The sequence below is a fragment of the Phyllobates terribilis genome, unplaced genomic scaffold (assembly GCF_046119375.1).
Source record: "Phyllobates terribilis strain yellow unplaced genomic scaffold, ASM4611937v1 Scaffold_1__5_contigs__length_1240528914, whole genome shotgun sequence".
NCBI lineage: Eukaryota > Metazoa > Chordata > Amphibia > Anura > Dendrobatidae > Phyllobates > Phyllobates terribilis.
In genome coordinates, this window is record NW_027362761.1 from 321754946 (window position 1) to 321775349 (window position 20404).

At 41.7% G+C, this 20404-nt stretch overlaps 1 protein-coding gene across 14 annotated transcripts in view; it reads right to left on the bottom strand.

Annotated features, from left to right (window-relative positions):
- The window catches only part of FBRSL1 (fibrosin like 1), a 596278-nt gene that overhangs the window by 123850 nt on the left and 452024 nt on the right, over positions 1-20404 (bottom strand). For all 14 annotated transcript variants that reach the window (XM_073675957.1, XM_073675948.1, XM_073675979.1 and 11 more), the window contains one exon: positions 3304-3333. In XM_073675957.1, coding sequence (XP_073532058.1) covers positions 3304-3333 — 30 coding nt within the window. The remainder of the gene's footprint in view (positions 1-3303; positions 3334-20404) is intronic.

Here is a 20404-nt window from a genome sequence, read left to right on the forward strand (position 1 = left end):
GGGGGATGAGAGATGCACATGGGGGGGGGGGGATGAGAGATGCACATGGGGGGGGGATGAGAGATGCACATGGGGGGGGATGAGAGATGCACATGGGGGGGGGATGAGAGATGCACATGGGGGGGGGATGAGAGATGCACATGGGGGGGGTGAGAGATGCACATGGGGGGGTGAGAGATGCACATGGGGGGGGTGAGAGATGCACATGGGGGGGGTGAGAGATGCACATGGGGGGGTGAGAGATGCACATGGGGGGATGAGAGATGCACATGGGGGGGTGAGAGATGCACATGGGGGGGTGAGAGATGCACATGGGGGGGATGAGATGCACATGGGGGGGTGAGAGATGCACGGGGGGGACAAGAGATGCTCATGGGGGGGTTATGTTTACATAACTTTGTTGCCTTATGAAGCGCAGGGGGGGGGGGCCCCCAAAAATTTCTTGCACAGGGGCCCACTACAGTCTGTGTCCGCCCCTGGTAGGTCATATGCATTCTATATAATGCATTCAGATAGCTGATGAGTGTATTTATTTCTATATACATAAGCATGCTATATTTTTTTGTAAAATTGGGAATCTGTGCCCCATCTGTTGGAGGGTTAGTTTTCACATTATCATTAGGTTACAGATTGGTCTAGAAACACATGTTCTCAGGCGTTTATTCACAGTGACAACACATAAATTAGTGAGAATGTTGTTGTGCATATCTACCAGGCTAAATAAAGAGAATGATTGTCAGTCCTCATTACATCAGCCAATAGCTGCCAGTCATTATTAGAAGCTGTTATGCATCGTCGTCAGGTAATAATCCCCCTCACACTTCGGCAGGTCTTTAAATAGCTGAATAGATAACATGGAAGTGCCATTTTATCGAAAAGAATGGTGAATACGCAAATTAAAGGGGTTCTGTACATTTATAAAATTGGCACACCGCGTTATCATACTTATAGCTATTCACAATTTGCACTTGAAGTTCCTAAGCCAAGGTGCTAGGAAAAAGCAGCTGTATGTAGGCAATGTATATAGTTACACCTGCATGTAGTTATGGCCAGTGTAGGGATAAGCTGAGCACAAAAGGGCCAATAAATTAAGACCTGCGATGTAGACGCCAGTCTTGACGAAGATGTGCCTAATTTATTGAGACGCACGTCACTTAATGAATTAGGCGTATCGATCACGGGCCGTGCACCTCGGCCATAGATGTACTCCAGTAAGGAGTGAGTGCCATGAATTAGATGGGCAAGCTTAGCCACACCCCATCCATGTTCCACCAATACTGGCAAAGCTGGCTGCGACTGGAGTGAAAATGCCAAAGGTTGCAAAATATTTGAACAACCTCCAAGTTGCGCAAAAATTTGGTGACTTTTTAATGTGTATCAGGAGTAAAGATCTGAATGAATAGGACCCAAAATCTTTTTCACACCGCATATATTTAATATTTCAGTAAAAAGAATAACAAACCAGCATGTGTGTACAAAAGAAGGAAAGGGTAACCAGTACGCTGAACACAAAAGCTCCAATCTCAATAGGCGTCACATACGACCTTGTACTGTTCTTAAAGAATATGGACACATTTTCTTAACCTAAACATATGTATTTTTGGCTAAATATTTTTTTTCAATAGGGTTTTACTAAAAATTTTTAACTGGCTTCTACAATCTTAGTATCATAGTCCACAATAGCCTACAAAATGAGTTAACAGTGAATACGGCACTGAGCGCGCTCTGACAGCAAGGTGTGCAACACTTACCGTATTTTTCGGACTGTAAGACGCATTTTTTTCCTCCTAAAGTTTGGAGGAAATGGGGGGGAGGGGGGTGTCTTATAGTCCGAATGTTGGGGGGGGGGTATATACACATATACACACTGTGTGGAGGTGGGGGGGGGGCCATATATACCAGGATGGGGGATATTGTCAGAATTGGGGGATATTACCACTATACCAGTGTCGGCAGAAGACACCCTCCCCCTTAAAAGTGCATCATGAACACATTTTTTGCTTACATTTTTTTTTTATTTTCCTCCTCTAAAACCTAGGTGCGTCTTGTGGTCGGGTGCGTCTTATAGTCCAAAAAATACGGTATCTCTCTTCTGAACAGATCTATGACCAAATCAAAGTTGAACTGGCTCAAATCAGCTTAGATGTGGTCCATACATCCCATTACTTTTTGCGCACATCATAAATTTATGGTGGACAGTTTTTTGAAGTCTAATGCCTGATCTTGGCATTCACTTGTGGTAATTGGTTAATTTAGTACATGATAGATTAGTAGATATTGTGTCTGAGGAAATATTTAAAATTGTGTTCTAATTGAATTGTAAGTCAGAGAAATTGTATGAAATTTTAGAAAATATAGGCATTAACCATATTACCATTACATGGCTTGGCGCAAATCTTTTATGACCTGATGGACTGATTACAATTTTAGAGATCTGGTGCGCTGCACTAAGGCTTAAAGGGGTTGTCCGGACTAGCGTATTGATGACCTATCCATGTAGATCTAACTCCCAGCTCCATGACTGCTGATCACCTGAAATTTGCTGTAGCTGGATAAGCAATGTATGGGCGGCCCCGTACAATGCTAAGTGGCCACTGTCAAGTACTGCATTTTATCTCCTATACTAGTGAATGGAAGATAATACACAGTTTTCAGCAGCAGCAACCAAGCAACATACAAGACTGCCGTGTTCTGCCCCATATATTGCTTAGTTCTTACCCTTACAGGAGTGTTTTTCAGCTGATCAATGGGGGGTGCTAGGTGTCAGACCGTTAATGGATATAATTTGGTCATCAATTTGTCAGTCCCCAACAACCCATTTTAACTCTTAATAAAATCAAGTAAAATGACATGGGAACGATTTACACAAGAGATAACTGCACTTTTTTTTCTTTTCTTTTAGGCTTTGTGCACATGACCATATTATAACCTTGCGCAGTAGCTGTATATGCGTAGCCATGGAAAAAATGTGACCTAGTTATCAGAGTTTAGGGACAACTTTTTCAAAGATTTTCCTAATGCCATTTCTTACCTGACAATCTTATATAGCCTGAACAGTTCAGTCCGCATTCAATGTTTGTACTGGAAAAGCTACCAACATGCAGGACAAACCTTTCCAGGAGGCCTGCATTATTTTATCGGATGGCTAGCAAATGCAGCTTGCAAGCAATGGCAGGCTCAAACATGTGAACAGAGCCTTGCCTATCTATATAACCACACCATAAAACTATTCTAGAACCAAACATATTGGCTGAGTTTCCATATGTTAAATTGAAAAGTACAAAAAATACATTGCAGTCTTACCTTATCGTCAATATCACTTTCACTGTCACACTGTAATGGAAAGAAGCAAAGCAACAATTAGAATACTGAAAATACTTCTAAAATGGTTTATACAAGCATATCCTTATCATATGTAGAAATTATTTTAACATAAGTATGATTTTGTTAGTTTGCTCTGTTTTAGTTAAGAAACGATAGCATTCTTGTACTATGACATCTTTGTCAAAGTTCTGTAATAGGGTATATGACAATGCGGTTTCTAGACGGGACAACCCTTTTAATAATGAATGCATATAATACAAGCATTATACAGAAGTTAATTATGCTGTGTTCGTAACTCGAGCATAATTAACTGGTGCTCAGACATTTCAATTCATTTTTATTCCTACAAAAGTATATGTACAAGTTTATTTTCCATTATAGAAGAAACAGTTTTCTTCAAATAGTATATCAATGATAATTTTCTCTTTTACTTTAAAGAGGTTGTCCACTACTTGTTCAATGATAACCCATCCTTATTCAAATCAATAGGAGGCGGATGTGTAGTACCAAGCCTCGGCCACTACCAGAAGACGGCCAGCTCAGCAAGTGACTACTTCCGGCCCGGCTGCCACTGCCAACACTGATAACAGTTGATCAGCAGGAGTGCCAGGTGTCTGTGACCAGAGGATAGGTCATGAATGAAAAAGTAGTGGACAACCTCTTTAACTTTACAAATTAAAAACATATTAGTAGACAATGAAAACATTATAAAACCACTATTATTTTATAGACATGCAAGACACTTATTAGATAGAAAGTAATAGTAAAACAGCAGGTCCAAAGTTTCGATATTATCTCACTAATAGCCACCACACTTTAATCAATGGCTCTGCCACTACTACATTAACAGCTGAATGCTCCCCTCTGACAAAACCCTTGCTCACTTTTTTTTTTTAATACTGTTGACAGTCAAGTAGACAGGTCACTTAATACTGAGGAAGGTAGGACACTACACACAACACCCTAATGTGACAAAGGAGGCAAAAACTCATGTGTGGACAAACCACAGTATTTACAGCTAAACAAACAAGATTTGGATGAGTGCAACTCAATGGGTTATCATGTTTCTTTATGTTTCACATCACGTTTATGGGCACAGTGTTTTCCCATCATAAAAAGTGTACCCATATTAGTCAGGGAATGGAAACAAGCAAATGACTTGTTACATATTGTGAACTGACAAAGGAAATGTGAATGTTCTACAGGATATGTTTTATTAGAGCAGTTACAATAAATTATATATATATATATATATATATATATATATATATATATATACACACCTTTCAATAATGGGTATTAGCACTGTGTATGCAGTCCAAAATTGGCCACATATTATAGACCGTTTAATGAACGATATATTGTGAATGTATCACACATAAAATTGTATGAGTTTCATTTATTTGTCATTGCATTTTTTTTGTTTTGTTTTTTTTTGGTGGCATCTTAAAATTGGTGACATTTCAAAAGTGCGTTTTTTCAGGTGTTGTCAAAATCCTATTGGGAAAAATGCCCTGAACCACAACTATCCCCCCCCCCTCCCGAAACCCTAAGTATGCAGGCTTTTGAAAAAATAGCATAAACAGCTAAAACAAAATTGCAGTAAATGTATAATTAACGTTAGCAGCGCCACCTCCCTCCCCCCCCACACACACACACATTAAAAAATGCTGCAAAATATTGTGTCTATCCAGCATGTAGAGGATCACAATTGTGACTGGAAGCATAGAAATACTCCTCTCAACCTGATTCACAGGACAAGCCATGGTTTTATTCTGGAAATTACATTACAAAGAATATAAGGGAAGTTTCCTGCATTTCATTACAGGACAAAAAAGGGTCTGAGAACACAACACAAGTTACACAACAAGTTGGCACACAAGCTTTGCCCAGAGGAATGTCAACAATGGAGAAAAAGACCTGCACAAAGGAGATGAAGAAAAGACCTTCGGCTCTGCCTCCCACGCAGCTGTTGTCACCAGGACAAAAGCCCTTGTCAAAATATCGAGGTAAAGAAATGTACAGAATAGCAACTGATGACAGCTCTGGGAGCTCTCAGTAAAAGACAAGAGCCTCAATTACCTGGAGTTTCCAAAGGGCCCTGTTAACACTCCCAGAGGAGAAACTAAACAGTAAACAGCCCAGTGGGCCTCCTTCAGAAAAGCTTGTAAAAGGATTACTTGCTTAGTTGTGCCAATTGCCTTTTAATTCCCCCAAGAATGTTTGTAAAGCACCAGCTAATTGCCCCCTCATTTTGTAAACAGAACCCTCCCTTCTGCAGGTTCAAGTTGGGACGCTTTATGCTTGGAACGTGACAGACACAAATAAAGGTAACAAGAATCCAGCAAATCATCTCTCAAGACCTCACAGGGTATGCACCTGGTATGACTTTTAGATTTTGTTCATAGTCCTCTGCCTTCACTGTACAGAAAAGTAAGGTAATAAACTGTATAGAGCATTATAACGTGTGATTTCAATGCTGAGAGGTTAATCTCCCACAGGAACAACAGGTAAGACATGCTAAAATCCAACATGGTCCAGTCCTCTCCTCCCATCTGCCGATGCTGGGAGTCTGGTGACTGCAATCAGTGGATCCGAGTGACTTTGAACCCCTGTGTTTGTCAGAGATTTTTCTTGCAACTCCGATCCCATTGTTCTTTTTTGACATATACTGCATGCTACTGACGTACCAGTGCGAACCCCGCATGCTGGTACACATGATGCTTTGACAGTGTTATCACATTGGCAATTAGGAACCTGCTACAGAAAAAAATACTATTTCCTAATATGCACACTGCTCCAGGGATATTGCACTGGCCAATATTTTAGGGAGGAGATAAGCCATGTTGTCTCCTTAGGCCAGTTTCCCACGTCGGTCAAACAAGAAGGATACCTGGCGTTTGGGCCAGGTATTGCGTTCTAGAACAGTTCATGTTACATGGGTGTGTAAAATCAGCCTCAGATTGACTGTAGACTGACTGTTAGTATGTTGATCAGTGTTTGTCACAGTTTCATCTACATGTTGCAATAGTCTTCAAATTTACGTTAACAAACTATCATTACTGGGATTGTTCATCCCTCTATATTTTACATATTTGTTGGCAGCACTTCCTTGCTTACATGAGGGAATGTGCCGCTGCGAACCAACGTGAATTTAGGCTCATGAAAAAAATGCAATCAGCAAACAAGCAAATGCGATTGCTGCCATGTTTATACGGGGCAGTGATCAGGAATGAACACTCTTTGGCCCGTGTAAAAGTGCCTCTAACTCCCTCCCCATCTACTAAAATGTCCATGGCAAGCACTCATGATTGACCTCATGTGAGGAGGCATCTAGTAGGTGACAATGCCAGATCTCTAGACTCCAGTAGAGAATGAGCTTTGCCACTAAAGTAGAATATATGAATAGGAGTCCTTGCAGCCAGGAAAAGGGGGGAAATGATGGTTGGCATCCATTGCTGGACTGTAGAGTGCTTGGTATTTAATATTATAAGTTAGTTTTAAAAGAAAATTTATCAGGGTTATAATGATAATCTGCATAGATCCAAAAAATATTCAACAGTAATACCTATTTATTAGGCATTATTTGTAGTAACATGAATTTCACCTTCTTTATTCTATAAGACCTCACACAACAAAAGTTCTGGTTGGCTCAATACCCAAGTATAGATGGCTGCATGCCCAAGAGATCTTCACATCTAGCACATGGAATCAGCCCAACAATGCCTCGACTTTCCTCTACATTAAGCTCATTTTGTAGTATATGGTTAAGGGGCTATCCAGATAATATATATATATATAAATAAACATATGTTTTAAATGTGATTATAGCACAAGGATATACAATAGCTCAATTTGTTTTACAAAGATGCCTTATCTCTAAATAATAGTGTCTGTCCCTGGTCTTGGCATCTCCCCACCTCTGGCTTGCACTTGACAGCATTAGCCATGTCAGAACATTATCAAAACTGTATAAGGGATGTGTGGCTCATTTCAATAGGTAAGCCAGCCCTCCTCATTGTCAGTGCATTGGCCGTGACAGAGAAGAGGGTGGCTCAGTCAGCCAGTCCCCTTCATACACTGCACTGTTCATGTGATAACACAAGAAACTCTTATGTGTTGAACACAGACAGGAAGCAGAAACAAGGGACAGACACTGAAATCTGGAGATTTGGCTATTTTAATCACATTGAAGACATCTTTATAAGCTTGGCAACCCATTAAAAGCAGTAAAAAAACCTGTTTTGTTTGGTTTTAAATCCATCACATTGTGATGTTTTTTTAAAGCATAAAAAGGTTCTCTGGGTATAGCAAAAAAAATAAAGAAAATGTCATTTTTATTTCTTCTCTAAAGCTTAAAGGGGTTCTCCTGGTGTATCAAAAAATAAAGAAAGAAAATGTAATTAAGAATGAATTTCTAAATACCTTTAATTAGCAAGTCACAATTGTTTTGTCACAAGAAGTAATCTCTAAAGAATTAAAATGGCTGCCGCCTTGTTACACTGGCAGAATCCTCAGCTTGAGTGTTAATAAGACAGACACCTGTGAGCATGTGCTGAGGTAAGAAGAAGCTGCTTACGCTGCTGTCCACCATCTGTTTCTGATCTAACATTGTAGATTCCAGAAGTTCTGAGGTAAAAAAGAGACTGCGCACACTTCTGTTTGCCATGACTTCATCATCTCATACTGGAGATCAGGGATGCTAAGGTAAGAAGAGGCTGCTCACACTGCTGTCTGCCATGACTTCATCATCTCATACTGGAGATCAGGGGTGCGGAGGTAAGAAGAGGCTGCTCACACTGCTGTCTGCCATGACTTCATCATCTCATACTGGAGATCAGGGGTGCGGAGGTAAGAAGAGGCTGCTCACACTGCTGTCTGCCATGACTTCATCATCTCATACTGGAGATCAGGGGTGCGGAGATAAGAAGAGGCTGCTCACACTGCTGTCTGCCATGACTTTATCATCTCATACTGGAGATCAGGGGTGCTGAGGTAATAAGAGGCTGCTCACACTGCTGTTTGCCATGACTTCATCATCTCATACTGGAGATCAGGGGTGCTGAGGTAAGAAGAGGCTGCTCACACTGCTGTCTGCCATGACTTCATCATCTCATACTGGAGATCAGGGGTGCGGAGGTAAGAAGAGGCAGCTCACAATGCTGTCTGCCATGACTTCATCATCTCATACTGGAGATCAGGGGTGCGGAGGTAAGAAGAGGCTGCTCACACTGCTGTCTGCCATGACTTCATCATCTCATACTGGAGATCAGGGGTGCGGAGGTAAGAAGAGGCTGCTCACACTGCTGTCTGCCATGACTTCATCATCTCATACTGGAGATCAGGGGTGTGGAGATAAGAAGAGGCTGCTCACACTGCTGTCTGCCATGACTTTATCATCTCATACTGGAGATCAGGGGTGCTGAGGTAATAAGAGGCTGCTCACACTGCTGTTTGCCATGACTTCATCATCTCATACTGGAGATCAGGGGTGCTGAGGTAAGAAGAGGCTGCTCACACTGCTGTCTGTCATGACTTCATCATCTCATACTGGATATCAGGGGTGCTAAGGTAAGAAGAGGCTGCTCACACTGCTGTCTGCCATGACTTTATCATCTTATACTGGAGATCAGGAGTGCTGAGCTAAGAAGAAGCTGCTTACACTGCTGTCCACCATCTGTTTCTGATCTAACATTGGAGATTCCAGAAGCTCTGAGGTAAAAAGAGACTGTTCACACCGCTGTTTGCCATGACTTTATCATCTCATACTGGAGATCAGGGGTGCGGAGGTAAGAAGAGGCTGCTCATACTGCTGTCCATCATGTTCTCGTGAATGCTCAATGGCTGCAGTGACCTGGACATAACCCTATACCATATACTATTCAGCTATCTCCAAGTCACAGAATGGAGTTTCCTACTGCATATGCTCAAAGGCACCTGTCCTATTGACATTTTAGGAATGTGAAAAAACCTGGGAGTCTGAACTGAAACGTAAATTGATGTGCATGCAAAATGTAAATGCATGTTCACATAAGGCCATTAGGCAAAAAAAACAAAGACAAAAGCAAAATACACAAATACCTAAAAGTAAATGGATAAATCGCAGTGTGCATAAAAATAATGATAAAGAATAAAGGGTATTTAGTTAACAAATTTTGATCAAAATAATGTAAAAGCCACCCCGCCACGTCACGGCAACCCTTATGGGACAGTCCTAACTCTAATATTAAAACCTTACCATTTGTCAAGTGACATACATATGGATAAGGGCAGAGAAACTGAACCCTTAGTAGAAGCATGGACCTGACAGGCAGAACCTTTCAGCTCAGACAAAGGGCAGCCACACCCTTATATGCACTAAAGCACATTAGACTACAAAGAAATTTACTTTTAGGTATTTGTGTATTTTGCTTTTGTCTTTGTTTATTTCTGTCTAATAGCCTTATGTGAACATGCATTTACATTTTGCATGCACATCAATTTACGTTTCAGTTCAGACTCCCAGGTTTTTTCTTTGTTGTCTAATGTGCTTTAGTGCATATAAGGGTGTGGCCGCCCTTTGTCTAAGCTAAAAGGTTCTGCCTCTCAGGTCCTGCCTCTCAGGTCCATGCTTCTACTAAGGGTTCAGTCTCTCTGCCCTTATCCATATGTATGTCACTTGACAAATGGTAAGGTTTTAATATTAGAGTTAGGACTGTGCCATAAGGGTTGCCGTGACGTGGCGGGATGGCTTTTACATTATTTTGATCAAAATTTATGTTAACTAAATTCCCTTTATTATTTATCATAATTTTTATGCACTGTGCGATTTATCCATTTACTTTTAGGTATTTGTGTATTTTGCTTTTGTCTTTGATTTTAGGAATGTGGTAAAGCCGTCTACTGTACGTACATGTTCACAGGCATCCCTCCGAGTTCAATCACAGCACTGGCCGTAATGCAAAGCCAGTGTCAATCAGGCAGGGTGCACGGTGACTGAACCCGCACCGGCGCCACCCCTGCGACTGAAACCGGAAAGCTGCCAGGAAGAATAAAGTTCATTTGATCTTCGCAGCATTCGGCTAAGTGTGGGCGCCGGACAGGTTAATAATGCTATCAATCTGCAGGTTAACCCCATATAATAGCGTTTTTTTTCTGGTGAGAGGTTCCCTTTAATGAATTTATAATGACATTTCCTTTACTTCTATTCCTGAAACACTTCTTTAAAATACTAACCCCCCAAAAAAAATGTAAATAGCAGCAACAACATTAAAACATATCTATGACAATTTGGGGGGGGTTTGGGAATTCGGCCTGGCGTTCATATTCCCACTGTAGCTTGTTTAATGTATTCTTCTTTGCTTTTTAATTTGGTCTTGTTACAGTACAAAATTATACAATTTTGCCATGCCACCTTATACATGGTGCTGAATGTATGAATAGTCCAAAATAGGTTTTAAAGAAAACTACCTCACTATGTGTTACTTTATGTGAGCGCTTAGACCCTTTGCTTAAAAAGAATCTGTCAGCAGGTTTTTGCTGCCCCATCTGAGAGCAGCATGATGTATGGGCAGAGACACTGATGCTAGCCATCCATCACTTACTGGGCTGCTTGCTGTTATTTTGATAATGATCATGGTTTCTCTGCTGCAGATCAAGCAGTTTTCTGAAAGCAGAGTCCTTTATAATCCCTCCCCCACTACTGATTGACAGCTTCTGTCCATATACAGTGTACACAGAAAGCTGCCAATAAGGCTGGGTGCCCACGTAGCGTTTTTCTAGCGTTTATGCTGCGGAATTTCCGCAGCGGAAACGCTTGTGAAACGCTAGGTAATCCGCACCCTATGGTCCCCAAGGGGATTCCGCATGTTCTATGCACATGCTGCGGATTTTTCCGCAGCGTTTATGCTGCGTACAAAAATCCGCAGCATGTCATTTAATTTTGCGGAAGCGCAGCGGAACTCCCGCCATTGACTTGCATTGAAACGCATAGAAACCGCGACTGTACATTTGTACAAGCGGCTTCTATGCGTCTCTATGTGCGGATGGTACCCAGTTCTGGAGGAGAGGAGACTCTCTTCCAGACCTGGGTACCATTGTACCTGTAAAAAAAAGAATAAAATAACAAAGTTTATATTCACCTGTCCGCCGGCTTCTCTCTGAATGCCGGCATCGCTTGAGGACCTGCGGTGACGTCACAGTCATGTGACCGCAGGCCCTTCACCGCTCTGTCTCGCGATATGCCGGCAGCCGGGAACCAGACAGTAACGAGCGCTGCAGCACACGCCGGGGCATCGGGGGTGAGTATAGCTTTATTTGTTTTAATTTTTACGGTTCACACTGTATAAATCCATGCCGTTTGCATGGATTTATATAGTGTGACCTAGTTGTCAAGCACTTTCCAAGTGATGCTATCGCCTGGAAAGCGCTTGTCAATCTGCATGCGGAAAAGCATGTGAATCCGCATGTGGATCCGCTTGTATTCTGCAGGAAAAACACATGCACAATCTGCATGTGTTTTTTCTGCCAGGGAGATGCAGAAATGCTGCAGAAATTTTCTGCTTAATTTCTGCATCGTGGGCACATAGCCTAAGTGACGGGGAGGGGCTAGAGAGAGCTCATGAATATGCTTGACTACCTGGGAGCAGGTTTACTAGTCTTCTAGTGATAATAATCTGCTGATAAAACAATGATTTTATCAAAACCACACTGAGCAGCTTAGTAAATGACATCTCTGGAATCAGGGTCTCTCTTTTTACATTTTGCTGCTCTCAGATTGGGTGGCAGAGTTCCTTTAATTCACAGCACTAAGAATGGAGGCTGGAAACCTAGCCAAATAGCTGTTGCTAGGTAGCTGCTCCTTCCATACAGAAAATGCAGTAGGTCATAGACTCTTATAAAGCTGTCATTTTAAACACAAACCTATAATTTTACATTTTATTAGCACACTTGTATGTCTGTAAACAAAACTTGTGTCAGAAGCTTAAAAACAATGTTATGTTTAGGATTCTCTACAGGGAACCGGTCCGGCGTGAGGCCTCTACATTATCCCAATGGGCATTTTATTTAGTTCTGTAAACTCCTGTGCAATTTTCAAAGCTCTAGTTCATTAAATTATAGAGAAAGAATGTAATTAGCAGCCTTTGTTACATATTTTCTGAATCTAGGCACTCCCCCACATTCTTCTCCTTCCTTTCCGGATCTTACCTCTCGAGTTTGGCATGGCATTGCAGAAAGGTGGAGTGACTTCTTCAGCCTGGCACAGATTTCATGCCTGCAGGGGTACTAGACGATGATAGGAGAGGAGGGTTTTATCCGGAGCCAAGCTGACAGCAAAACCTGCTAATGGGACTCAAAGCAGCCGCAGATCCACAGTGCCAGAACTTCCAGCTCTTGCCAAGTCAGGAGGGGATGCTGATTTATAGCAGCAATTTCAGCACTCTATCCTTTGGAGGGTCCCACAAGCCATTTTTGGATGGCATAGAGCCACTGAGTTCAGCTCCAAAGCTGCCCGGAAGCAACAAGGAAATGAAACGGGGCTGGAAATTGAATGCGGTCTCGATCTCGCCCCAGGCATGAGAGGGCTTCTCCTAGCTCTAGCAGCTCCTTGACAGTTTGATAAAATGAGCCTGGGCCTCCCTGTGGCCTTTCATCAGACAGGATGAAGTGAGCAAGGCTGAAGCTATGAGGAACAGATTGAGCCTTAGGCAGCCCTTATGTTTTTTTTTAATTTTTTTATTTGTATCGCGCTTTCATTGTTGGTGTCTAAAGTCATGGGTTGGACAATAAAATCAAATGTTTGGAAACATATTACATTTCTGAGTGTCCTCTCAAAACCTGTATTACAGAACTACTTATTAACAGTCACAAATACAACTCATTCATCCGTATTACATAATTGTCGTAATTTCTACTTTTGTAAGAGACTTCAGCAGAGTTAGAGTCTCCATATGGCTCAGCTTTGCACCTTAGCATTGCTTCTAATTAGATTTCTATGAGGTTTCATTTCACACAATAAGTGTCTGTGATACTGTAGATCAAAACAGACATAAAAAACCCTTGATACTATGGCTTATGAAGTGTCAAATCAATCCATATGCTTATGTCTTAGGAGAAGGAATGCCAATCATTTAATATATATCTGTGTTATAGCCGGGATGACTCCATTTATGAGGATAACAGTTCAATCATTTAGTAACACTGACAAGTACCATTAAAAAAAGCTTAATACAACTAATCACCTTACGTCATCCTTTTCCTAGAAAGCCTTCGGCATTGTTTTAATTAGGTTTTAACAGCAGCTGTTTAAGGTGAAGATTTTGGAACATTAATTTCTTCAGGGCATTGGCACAAGACTAAGGGCTCAATTCATCATTTGCGATTTTTTTTAAGTCACTTTTCTTTCTTGTTTTATTTTCTGATGTTTTTACGCCAAATTCATCAGAATGGTGGTTCATGAAGTTTGCGCAAAATAAAAAAAATGCTGGTTATTGCTGTCTTTGTCCTGTTTTGTGACTTTGAAGAACAAAAAAAAATCACACGCTCTGCTGAAACTTAAAAATTGTGCAAAACTTTCAGTCGTACATAAAATGACATCAGGGCAGAGACTATAGTATATTTGCAAAAAATTATGGAACTTTTCACAAAAAATTCGCAAATGATGAATCAGTCGAAAACGTCTGGAAATCCAACATTCTGACCATAGAGACAAACATTATAAAAAAATGGTGCAAATTGATAAATGAACATGTAACAATAGGCACAAAAACAGTAAAAACTCATTGAAAAACAGGCGCATATGCAATAATGAATCAGGCTCTAAATGATTATACATCCAGTTGTGATGACCTTGCGTGCATTTGCATAGGTGAAAACTTTCCTTTTGCTGAAATTTCCTGCTCCTTATTTATTTTATGTCACTGTCTCCATTGGAGCTCACAATCTAAATTCCTTATTGCCATTTATCTTTGGAGTGATGGAGGATACCAGAGAAGCCAGAGGAAACACACGCAAACACAGGGAGAACATAAAGACTCCTTGCAGATGTTGTCCTTAGTGGGATTTTAACCCTTGACCACAGTGCCGCAAGGCCACAGTGCTAACCACTGAGCCACCGTGCTGTGCTGCTTCTTAGCAACAGATTGAAAACTACTATGAAGTCAGCATTCAGTGATACTAAGGAAAGTCATCCTCTAGTCATCTGGCTCATCTGTCAGATTTGTAAATGTCATGTAGCAAACCTCAGAAAAGTTTTTTTTTTTTTTACAACAGTGGTTGAATTGTCCTGATAACCGTTTCCTTTCCTTGATTACAATAACTAAAAAAGATTTCCACCAAATGTCTCATTTAGTGACACTTGGACGCATAGTATTTTATTTCTCATTTTACATTTAAAATCAGCAAATTTTCATCCAGGAATGCTGAATAAAAAGCCTAAAAATACAAAAACTTGCTTCTGAAAACCCCTTAGTCCACAGCTAAGAGGATAACAAGTTGTAAAATTGCTCACATGTACCATAGAGCCAGAACACTTATCAAAAATGTACAATGTTTAATAAAATAATAAATCAGTCACAGAGCTCCTCAGTGATGGGCTATCGGGGTAAACATTAATCAATGCTTTTTAAGCCAAATATTTTTCCACTGTTAATATTTATCTACACTTGAAATCCATTATTTTTTGACATACGTTTACATCAATGTTTCCAACAGTGATTTTTCTCACTGCTTGCACTTTCCAATACCAATCATAAATTTGCCACTGAGTTTAACATAAGAGCTTTTGGGGACTAAGAAGGTATGATAGCAAGTTAGGAGGAAAACAACAGAGAAACACGCTCTGTATTACTTCTGTCAGCTGCCGATGGCCCTGAGCGACAGAGCTCATTTCGAGAGGCAATGAAGCATCTTCTGGTCTGTTTGCTATGAGCTCTCAGGAGCCCCTGTTGTGAAGTAGCAATCAAGAAGTGGATTTTTTGAGTGCCCATGAGCAGGGAATACAGAAGAGCGCACTAAGGAGTAGTAGTCTCCAATCTGCCTGTCCTACATTTGGACTAACTCAGGAGACATGAAAGGCTCACATATATCCATTTGTAAATCACTAAGACATCATGACCAAAACTTGGCACAGATCTTTCAATTTAAGATAGGGATGCTACATCACAAAGAGTTAAAAAATATAGGAAAATATATATTTTTTTATAATAACTGAAATAAATCACAATGAAATCATCCATTTTCAATTCAAATAAATAACCAAATGTAGTAAAATGCAGTTGAATCAGATCTTAAAGGGGTTTTCCGAGCTAAGAAGAAAAGTCAGCAGTCACTATGTGACTGCATACTGCCAAACTGTGAGAGTGAGCGATGTGAACACCATCACGAATCCCCTGTATTCCCTGTATGAGTGGGCGGTCATGTGAAAACATGTATTCGATTTACATACCTGTGGTCACGTAACAACTAGACTCTCCCCTGCTTCTCTCAATGTTCTAGCAGAAGAGAGTCTAGTCGGCAAGTGGCTTCAAATCGCATACATAAGGTCACTTGACTACTTGCAGGGGGTATACAGGATAAGCGTGTGGCAGAGGGTGCATTACACACAGTCACAATTCGACAGTCTATAGTCACATAAAATATCTGTAGACTTTTCTAATTAACAACAAAAACTGAATTTGAAGCCTCAACCCTGTAAACACATGTATATAAAATAAAAGGCATCTAGGAGTCTCAAAAGCAAATTAAAACCTATAAAAACTCTAGTTGCAAACACATGACATTAAAGTACCGTATATTCCGGCGTATAAGACGACTTTTGAAGACTGAAAAATCTTCTGTCTAGTCTGGGGTCGTCTTATACGCCGGTAATGCTTTTGAACTTTCAGAAATTGACATGCGGGGATACTCTGGGGGTGTTAATAAGCTGCCGTGGCCGTATCCCTGCCATGTGGGAGTTAATATAAGGTGGAGGGAGTTAAAATACGGCGGCGGTAGGTCCAGACAGTCAGCGCTTCTGTGCTGAAACTGACACATCGCTGCGTATTCCCAGCTCCGGACACAGCGCAGGGCTTCTGTGCCGACAGCTTTCACTTGTCACAGAAGCGCTGCGCTGTGTCCGGAGCAGGGAAGTTCGCATCGCTTCTGTGACAATATATGAAAAGCCGGCAATTCAGCAGCGGCATAAGCCGGCACCCGACAATTTAGAATAGAAAGAATAGAGCTTCACACATAGATTAGATAGATAGAAACATGTCAGTCACATATATATGAAGTACAGTGACAGTATTGCTTACTGTACTTGTCATTTAGTGTAAAGGATTTATTAAAACAAATAATAGTGTTTTCATGCACCGTCTCTTTAAAAAAGCCGGCCGGCAATTCAGCATCTGTACCCGACAATTTATAACAGACAGAATAGAGCTTCACACATAGATTAGATAGATAGAAACATGTCAGTCACATATATATGAAGTACAGTGATAGTGTTGGTTACTGTACTTGTCATCTAGTGTTAAAATAAAGGATTTATTTAAAAAAAAATTGGCGTGGGGTTCCCCTTAATTTTAGGCTCTAGCGGAGGTTAAGCAGACAGCTGGGGCAGATGTTTGAAGCCTGGGAAGGGGGTAATACCCACGGAGCTTCCCAGGCTACTAATATCAGCCCCCAGCTGAATACCTAGCCTTTACTAGCTATTAAAATGGGGGACCCCCCAAAAAAAATGACGTGGGGTCCCCCCTAATTTAATAGCTAGCAAAGGCTAGGCAGACAGCTGGGGGCTGATATTAATAGCCCAGGAAGGGAGCCATGAATATTGGCCCCCTCCCAGGCTAGAAACACCAGCAGTCAGCCGCCCCAGAAATGGCGCATCCTATGGATGCGCCAATTCTGGCACTTAGCCTCGCTCTTCCACGCTGCCCTGGTGCGGTGGCAGGGGGTAATAGGGTTGGGGTTGATGTCAGCTTATAATGCCAGCTGACATCAAGCCCAGGTTAGTAATGGAGAGGCGTCTATAAGACACCACCATTACTAACCCCATAGTAAAAGTTAAAAAAAACACAAACACCCAGAATAAAGTCCTTTAATTGAAATAAACACACAATTCTTTATTGTTCTAAATTAAACCATACTTACCATCACGCCCATTCCAGCTGAAGCCAACGATCTCCTGCAATAAAAGAAAAATAATAAACCAACATCATCCTTACCTTTCCATGGTTCCCACGACAGCTTCAGCTCTGCTACATCGAGATGACAGGCTGGACCGCAGCAGAACGCCGCCATCCAGCCTGTCATCCCGCAGACACTGAGAAGCACAGGCATGCTTGCGCTCTGCAGTGTCTGGCTGTGACGGCATCCAGATGAGCCGACAATGAACTCAGCTCACCTCCTGGACGTCCGTCACTGACAGCGTGGGAAACTTCTACTGCGCATGCGGGGAGCAGGAGAATTTTCCCACGCTGTCAGTGACGTGCATGAGGTGAGCCAAGTTCATTGGACATGATCTCGGCTCATCTGGATGCCGTCACAGTCAGACACTGAGGAGCACAAGCATGCCTACGCTTCTCAGTGTCTGCCGCATGGCAAGCTGAACGGCAGCGTTCTGCTGCGGTCCAGCCTGTCATCTCGATGTAGCAGAGCTGGACCGGTCCTGGGAACCATGGAAAGGTAAGGATGAGGTTGCTTTATTATTTTACTTTTATTGCAGGAGATCGTTGGCTTCAGCTGGAATGGGCGTGACGGTAAGTATGGTTTAATTTAGAACAATAAAGAATTGTGTCTTTATTTCAATTAAAGGACTTTATTCTGGGTGTTGTGTTTTTTTTAATTACTTTACTAGAAATTCATGGTGGTCAGGTCTAATATTGGCGTGACCCCATGAATTTCGGGCTTAGGGCCAGCTGATAATGCCAAGCTGGCCCTAACCCCTTTATTACCCAGTGAGCCACCGCACCAGGGCCCTGGATGAGTTGGGTACAGCGCCAGAAGATGGCGCTTCTATGAACGCGCCATTTTCCGGGGTGGCTGCGGACTGCAATTTGCAGCGGGGGGGGGCCCAGAAAGCTTGGGTCTCCCTGCGCTGCAGATTCCAGCCCCCAGCTGCCTAGTTGTACCTGGCTGGACACAAAAATAGGGCGAAGCCCCACGTCTTTTTTTTTTAATTATTTCATGAAATAATTAAAAAAAAAAGGGCTTCCCTATATTGTTGTGTCCGGCCAGGTACAAATAGGCAGCTGGTGGTTGGGGGCAGCCCGTTCCTGCCTGCTGTACCTGGCTGGACACAAAAATATGGCGAAGCCCACGTCAACATTTTTGGGAAAAATTAATTACAAAATTAATAATAATTTAGGGACTGCATCTTTATTAACCCCTCAATTGTCATTTAGTGTTAAAATAAAGGATTTTTTAAAAAGAAAATTGGCGTGGGATCCACCATCATTATAGTCTCTAGCGGAGGTTAAGCAGACGGCTGGGGCAGATGTTTGAAGTCTGGGAAGGGGGTAATACCCACGGAGCTTCCCAGGCTACTAATATCAGCCCCCAGCTGAATACCTAGCCTTTACTAGCTATTAGAATGGGGGACCCCCCCAAAAAATGACGTGGGGTCCCCCCTATTTTAATATGTTTATGAGTGACAGTTTTCCTGCTATATACCTGCATGTCATAAGAATTTAAATTAAAAAAGGACCATGTTAAATTCAAATCTGTTTTTTTTTAATTTTTACCGGTGTTTGGTATGCGTTGGAAAAGGGGTAGTCTTATACGGTGAATATATCCTAAACTCTATATTTTAACAGGAAAGTAGGGGGGTCGTCTTATACACCAGGTCGTCTTATACGCCGGAATATACGGTAGTATAAATTGAGTTCCTTTATTATTCAAATATACAAAAAACACAAGCTATCAAAAAGGGATAAAAATACCCTATTAGAAAAGTATTCGACAGTGTGGCCATCAGTTTGCAGAAAACAGGCTTTATAAAATGTGTACAATAAAGAAGTAATAGATACTACAGACCGAAACAAGTGCAAGTCAGTACAACAGGAGCACTTCATAAAATATCATATATAAAGTTATGGCCAAAAGTTTTGAGATCGCTAAAAATTTTGAGTTTTCACAAAGTTTGCTGCTTCAGTTTTTAAAGTAAGAATTTGGATTAAGTCTAGATTTTTCATGAAAAGTGATCAGATGAATTGCAAACATTTGCAGAAGTCATTTCTTACCATGAAAATTACCTTAATCACAAAAAAAAAAAAACATTCCCACTGGATGTCAGCCCTACCACTAAATGACCTGGATAGATCATTTTAGTGATCTTCTTGTTAGCCCAGGAGAAAGTTAACGAGGACAAAGCAGCCAATATCACTTTGTCATGCTGGTTAAAGGGTCACAAGGTTTGTCCCATATGAGATGAGGCCAGTACCTTTCAGCCCTGATATACAGCATGCTAATATGCTGTATATATGCCCCCAATCCGGCGTGCAAGACAAGAAAAATACCTTTTATTAAGCTCACCTATGGGGCGGTCGGGTCCGATGAGCGTCGCTGTCTTGGTCTAATGCCTCTCTTCTTCTACGTTTTGTGTGGATGACATGTCCTACATCATCCACACAGTGTCCCCGAAATCGCGCTCCTGCGCAGGTGTACTTTTTTGCCTTGACCAGACCCACTGGGTCTCTTTAACCTTTTTCGGCACATGCGCACTGCAGTACTTTGCTCTGCCCTCGACAGGGCAGGAGCGCGATGCCGGGGTAAAGTGTGTGGATGACGTAGGATGCGTCATCCACACGAAGTACAGAGGGAGGATGGCATCGTAACAAGAAGGGAGACGCGGGAACAAGACAGCGATGCCCACTGGACCCGACCGCCCCATAGGTGAGTATAAGGTGTGTTTCTTGTCTTACAGGCCGGATTGGGGGCATATATACAGCATATTAGAATGCTGTATATCAGGGCTGAAAGGTGCTAGCCTTATCTCATATGGGACAAACCTGATGACAGGTTCCCTTTAATATAATGGCAGACTGGTTGCTCTAAAAGGGGGCTGATGCTTGAAATCATTGTCTTCCTCTGATAACCTCCAAAGAAATGTGTGCAGTCATCA